This window comes from Equus caballus, chromosome 7 (assembly GCF_041296265.1).
Source record: "Equus caballus isolate H_3958 breed thoroughbred chromosome 7, TB-T2T, whole genome shotgun sequence".
Classification (NCBI taxonomy): domain Eukaryota; kingdom Metazoa; phylum Chordata; class Mammalia; order Perissodactyla; family Equidae; genus Equus; species Equus caballus.
The window spans coordinates 31374395-31381185 of NC_091690.1; the positions used below are offsets into that span (position 1 = coordinate 31374395).

General features: G+C 39.7%; 1 protein-coding gene across 1 annotated transcript; it reads right to left on the bottom strand.

Moving 5' to 3' along the window:
- Positions 1-3597: 3597 nt before the first annotated feature.
- OR6X1 (olfactory receptor family 6 subfamily X member 1) lies at positions 3598-4536 on the bottom strand. The gene has a single exon (NM_001391491.1). It carries the CDS (start codon positions 4534-4536, stop codon positions 3598-3600), a length of 939 nt encoding a protein of 312 aa, NP_001378420.1.
- Between the last annotated feature and the right edge of the window lie 2255 nt (positions 4537-6791).

Genomic DNA, 6791 nt, shown 5'->3' on the forward strand with positions numbered 1-6791 from the left:
TGTCTAACTCTGCATCTCCTCCACTTTGCATATTGAGCTCTGCTTTTAATAACTAATATTTTGTGAAACACATCATGGAAACACTGCTTTATTTAAATGTGTCTTGTAGGGGAGGAGGAATATTCCTCTATCCTCTAGGTTCTTCTGGCTGGTCTAGGAATTAGCTTGACATGAGACAGAATAACAGGAGAAAATCAAATGAATGTAATGACACATGTATATGGGAGGAACCCAGGAAAAATGAGTAACTTGCAAAAATGGCCAAAGCCCCACCTAAAATACCATCTTCAGCTAAAGACAAAGGAGGATGTTGGGGGTAGTGGTTCGGGACTCCAAAGGGGAAGGAGGCAATTCACCTGGAGATGGAAAAGCAAATGTTTGCAAACAAATGTTAAAAAGGATTAAAAAGCAAAAAAAAAAAAAAAAAAAAAGAAAACAAAGACATAATTAAAAGGGAACCCTAGAGGGAACTTTGATAAAATGGGCCTTGCTAGGTGCTTTCCTGCCTACCACACCTAGAGTTATCTATGGTGAAAGCTCCTTCCTGGAAGAGGCCTTCTATCTTAAATTCTTTTAGGCAGTAGAGGAAAGGTCAAAGTCTCTTTCTGAGTCTTTTGTTCTTAAAAATAAGCCAAGGACCATCCTGGTGGTATAGTGGTTAAGTTCACATGTTCCACCTCAGTGGTGTGGGTTCAGATCCTGGGTGCGGACCTACACCACACATCAAGCCATGCTGTAGCAGTGACCCACATACAAAATAGAGGAATATTGGCACAGATGTTAGTCTAGGGCCAATCTTCCTCAAGCAAAAAGAGAAGATTGGCAACAGATGTTAGCTTAGGGCCAATCTAAAAAAAAATAATCAAGCCAAAGAGATACATTTTGGGGTGGCAAATTCTGATGCCCCACAGTATATTCTCAGGAACAAATTAACTCAAGAGCTCATTGCCAAGGATTTGGCTCAGATTATCCATGAGTTCAACCTCTTCATTAGAATTATCAGTAGTAGAAAAATAATTAATATCCAGGGATCTGAGTAGGAGGTTGTTTGTCATATTGTTAGGATGGGTCTCTGTGTAATTTCTTACTCTCTTGGAGAAAGGTGGGATATGTACACTTTGGAAAGACATTTGGGCTCTAGAACCCCAAGAAACAGTAGGGTGCAATGTGAAGTCTCAAATTCTGACATATTGTCTCTGTGGCCAGAGCTCCTTTTCCTCAAAACGGCATTCCAGCTCCTGGAGACACTGGAGGTAAACAACACTCTCCTTGGTGACCTTGGTGGCTCCTGTGTTGGTGAAGGACAGTTGGATCTAAGGCAGGGCTGCCTAGAAGTCTTCTTGTAACTCATTTCATTCTTGGTGTTCAGGTGTTGAAGCTTCACTGTTGGACGGGCTTTTCTAACCCTGGTATTTCCAACTCCTAGAACTGATTCAGTGGCAGACTACAAAAATATGTTTTTTTCAGCAGAATCAATATCAGGCATGTTGCTTGGTATATGATACCAATGCATCAATAAAACAGGAAAAATGCATGAATAAATGGTGTCTGTTTTGAGTTCCATGAATTGAAACCTGGCAGTACTCTCACACTTGTTCTTCTCTTCTTTCTAGGATCTGTCAAGGTGTTTTATGTTACCCTCTGTCTTCCATCAAACAGGAAACTCTTAAGGCAATAGGCTAGACTCAGGAAAACTAATGTTTATAAAACTTGAAGGCAGATTTTAAAAATATTTTTAAATAATAATATAAACCAGATGTCCCAAGTCCTCTAGATTTGGGTTACCTGAGACACACCCAAGTGAATGAAAGTCTGAAGTTCTTCCTAAAATTTCTGCATATTCTGTGGCCATTGCTGTGAGATTTTTATGGGCTGTCTCTAAGTCAAACCACATCATTCCAGATGTAAAACTCAATTCTTCCTTGACTTATACATACAACACACACACACACGCATGAATACATGTGACATCATACATGCATTTGGTAATGTTGGAGACTTTACTGAAGGCGTGAGGGGAGGACAGGTTAACATTGTGGAACTGTGGCCCCAACTTTGGAGAATTTCCACTCGCTTCCTCCCACAGACTTTTCTTCTGCATTCCTTCTTTTTGGCTCTTTCTCTTCTCTTTTCTTTCTCTGGCATTTTCTTCTCCGAGGAGCACTAGGTATTATCCTTATTTTCTCATTCGGGACAATTTAAACTATTATTTTGATGGTAAGGCTCTTGATAATATTCATGTCCCTAGGGTCTCTCTCTTTGCCTTCAAATGACCAAATTCCCCTGTCCAGCCCCCAAACGGCTCTATCTCTAAGATAAAATCAGGTACACTGTTTTGCATTTGCAATTTTCCATTTAATACTAAAAGGAATGTGCAATAATCCTTTTTTTAAAGTCGTAGTTTTAATGGGCTTTTAATGGTAGTCTTTCTTTGCTGATGGAGGAGAGACATATATAATAGTCATTATCACAAACTGTGAATCACCTGCGTCATCATTCTATTAAAAGCTATTTCTACCAGATGTTGTGCCTGAGAACACGGTTAAACCAATAGGTTTGTCACCTGTCTTGAGGGACCTTAAATACTAACCCTACATGCAAGCCCTGAACGTAATGTAACCTTGGGCCTGAGTTTTCCAGCAAGAAAGCCTTCATATTTATATTGGCTGTAAGATTGCTGTTGGTTTCCTAGGCACACTGCCTACCTAGATTGAAAAATAGAAACTGGTATAATCAAATTGGAAATTTTCATATGATGTCCTCAAATTTTGGTATTATCTGGGAATAAACACCTTGAGGTTTATCTAAAAATTTGTATTATATCAAGATGGAAGTCCCCTTATTGAGACATTCTCAAACAAAAACCTGGTTCATTTCAAGAATTTTTGGGGCCAGCCCAGTGGCGCAGCAGTTAAGTTTGCATGTTCCGCTTCGCTGGCCCAGGATTCACCAGTTCAGATACCCAGTGTGGACCTATGCCCCACTTGTCAAGCCATACAATGGCAGGTGTCCCCCATATAAACTAGATGAAGATGGGCATGGATGTTAGTTTAGGGCCAGTCTTCCTCAGCAAAAAGAGGAGGATTGGCAGTAGATGTTAGCTCAGGGCTAATCTCCACCCCCCATACCCCCCCAAAAAATTTTTGAAAGACCATTAGAATTGACTAGGAAACTTCAGGGGACTTCAACTATGAAGAAAATAAGTCCTGAGGAAATGAGGTGTGGGATGCCTTATACCTTTGACAAGGAGATGAGGCAAAGGAGGTTATTATAAACAAAGAGGGAGCAGGATTTCTTACATTTTTTTGAAAAGTTACTGAGAGTTGTCTCTGACAGTAGTGGTTTCTACTTTCAGTTTAGAATTGAGAAAGTGCAGAGTTCTACCTCATGCCTCTGAAGGGATTCTGGGGTTTCCTTATTGGAGAATTAGGTCATTTCTCCTCTTCAAGAAGGCCTCCTGTTCCATTTATATGTAACAAATTCTTATAGGGGACCCCGACCATCACAGTTTACTTTCACATCTTTATCTCCTCCACAATCCTCTCTCACATTTAATTTTTGTACCTGCATTAAGTGCATTTTGATGTGTTGTGTGTTTTACTCTGGATGACGAGTGTTTGGACAAGCCATTGCCTTCCTTAGGGCTCTCTTCACCTCCTTGTTTCTAATTGTATAAATAAAGGGATTCAGAAGGGGTGTGAGGATAGTATTTAGCACTGATACCACCTTATTAATCTTAAAGGAGGAGTGCGCTGTGGGTCTCAGGTACATGAACAAAACAGCTCCATAGAGCAGGGAGACAACTGTCAGGTGAGAGGCGCAGGTAGACAACGCCTTCTGCCGGCCAGTGGCTGAAGGAATCTGTAGGATGGTGGACAGGATATAGATATAAGAAATCATAGTAAACATGAGTGACCCTGGGATCACCAGGATGGTTACTATGAGACCCAAGAGCTCCAAAATTCTTGTGTCTGCACAGGCTGCTTTCAAAATGGGACCAACATCACAGTAGAAATGATTGATGATATTGTCGCCACAGAACGGCAGCTGGATGAGCAGCAGCATCTGACAAAAGACAATGCTGAAGCCCACCATCCAGGAGCTGAGGGCCAGCTGCAGGCAGAGATTGCTGGTCATGATGGTGGAGTAGCGAAGGGGCTTGCAGATGGCCAGGTAACGGTCAAAAGACATGACAGTGAGGATGAAGAACTCAGTGGTGCCCAAGAAGAAGTGAAAGAAGACCTGCAGCAGGCAGCAGGGGGTGCAGATAGCTGTTCTCGCCACCACAAAAGTTTCCAGCAGTTTGGGGATGACAGTAGTGGTGTACCAGATCTCTAGGAAGGACAAGTTGCAAAGAAAGAAGTACATTGGAATTTGTAGGCTGGGCTCAGCCCAGACAATGGCAATAATAAGCCCATTGCCTGCAAGAGTTAATATGTAGATGAAAAAGATGACTATAAAGAGAGGGATTTGTAGTCCTTGGATACCAGGAAAGCCTAGGAGGATGAACTCTGTGATTGCCGTGCCATTTCTCATGTCCCTGATACTCTAGAAAAACAGGCAAGAAAGTAGCTTCTTAGAATCCCACATTCAAATATAGTTTGATTAAATAAAAAAGCTGGAGGATTCTGATTCTATTCTTAAGGCCCTTCAGGGTACTCCCTCTCCGTCACATATACACACACACTGTCAAACTTGGCTTCAGTGGAGCCATTTTAAAATGGAGTCAGAGCTACCCTTCCATAGAAACTGCCTTGCTATCTTGAACCTTGGACCAGGTCAAACCTGTGGACTGGGATAAAACCACCATTGTTGTACAACTAATTGTTTGAGAAGTTAGCAGAGAAATGGACATCTTCATCACAAGACTGAAGATGATGGACTTTTCATTTTAAGATAGGATCAGTAATCAGTTATGTATAGCCAGGGACAACTTAGCTTATTAATACTCATAGAAATTTTTTTCTTTTTTCCTCCTCTTTTCACGTAATTATCCCCTTCCTTTTCTCATAAAAACCCTTTGCTTTTAACCTGTAAGTGGGACACCATTTGAGTTTCTACCTGAATCTGTGCTCCCTGAATTGCAATTCTTTGATCCCAAATAAATGCTCTGCCTGTTAAACTGTTTTCTCTTTTTAAAGGTTGACAACATCCAGGTCTCCTTCCTTACTCATGATTTGGCTTGTTCCTTTGTCAGCTAAACTAGCTTAATTTTTTTTTTGCTGAGGAAGATTTGCCCTGAGCTAACATCTGTGCCAATCTTCCTCTCTTTTGTATGTGGGTTGCCACCACAGCACGGCCACTGATGAGTGGTGTAGGTCCATGCCTGGGAACTGGGCCTGGCCACTGAAGTAGAGTGTGCTGAACTTAACCACTAAGCCATGGGACCAGCCCATAAATCAGATTTTAAGTGGACTTTGAAAGTACTGAGTCACCTGATGAGTAAAAAAGTATTTTTTCACCCTTATACAACTATGAGAATAATCATCATAATATAATGGTTTATCTGTCAATAATCCATATGATTATTTAAAATGAACAATGTGTCCAGTGGTATATCTACATAAGTCCAGCTGTGGGCTCATAAGAAGTTAATCCACACTCTCATGTTGTATTCTGAAAGAAAATTCTTGACTTATATTACAGATATATTTAAGAAAGCTGATTTTATACACGCATATGTATGTGTGTATTTATATAACTAAAAATCTTTGTTATTCATTAGTGGTGAGATACAATTAGATAGTAAAACATGTTTTTTTGAAGAATCCACTTCCAAAATCTAATTCAGACATTTTTTTAAAGTAGACTAGAGAAACATTCAAAACTAAATGGATAAAATTGCTCAGCAAGTAGGGAAATATGCTAACTTTTAATTCAAAATTACAAGACCAGCTGAATCAGGGCATAATATATAGAAGTGCTTCATAAAAGTATATTGGATAAAGATCTGTAGACGCTAACCTAAAAAGGGGAAAAGCCTAGCAAATGCTAAGAATAATGAAGTTGTAAATCCTGGAAAGGACATTCCTATCAAAACCTTCCTTTGTGACTAAGTATCTTTCCATACAAGTAAAGCATTCCCATTTGTGTATGCAAATTCATAGACTGAGAACTTTCTCTTCTACTAAAAATTCACTAGAAAATAGTAAAACTACTTCCTATCTTATTGAGGATATTCTTCTATATGGTCCTTCTTTGCAATGGGTAAGATAAATTACTGTGAAATTAATTGCACCATTTTCAAAGTATATAGGACACTTAGCATGAAAGAGGCAGCTCACAGTTCACTGATATGTTGCTTAATTCTATCACCATAGGAGAGAACACTAATTCTCTGGAAGCTTAGGTGAGAAAAATACTTCCATTCCTTTCCATCTCTTTTCTAGACCCAGAAAGGATTATTTTTTTTTTTTGTCTATAATGTCACAAGCACCACTTCTTTTCCATGAAATATAAGACTCAGAGAAGTATTTGAATTTTGTACTAATGGCCAATATAACTGGCCATGAGCCTGGTCTCTCTAAATAGGGTAGAAATAGATATATCTTCAGTCCCCATGCAGAGGAGAGTGGCAGTCTTTCCTGGCCAATTCAAAATTTCTAAGGGCTACACGTTCCACAATTTGGAGAATTAGACCTATTTATTCCATAAGCATTTGCCGAGATCTTACTGTGTTCCAAGTCCTGCTAGGGGATTAAGGACCTTATCATTCAGATAGGAAGAGAGGCCATATAGAATAATTACAGTATAACCCAGAGAGTGGAAGTATAGAGTTATGCACAGATTAT

What these genes read in the sequence shown, in the direction of transcription:
- OR6X1 (NM_001391491.1), bottom strand. Translation starts at nt 4,536, where the DNA reads ATGAGAAATGGCACGGCAATCACAGAGTTCATCCTCCTAGGCTTTCCT.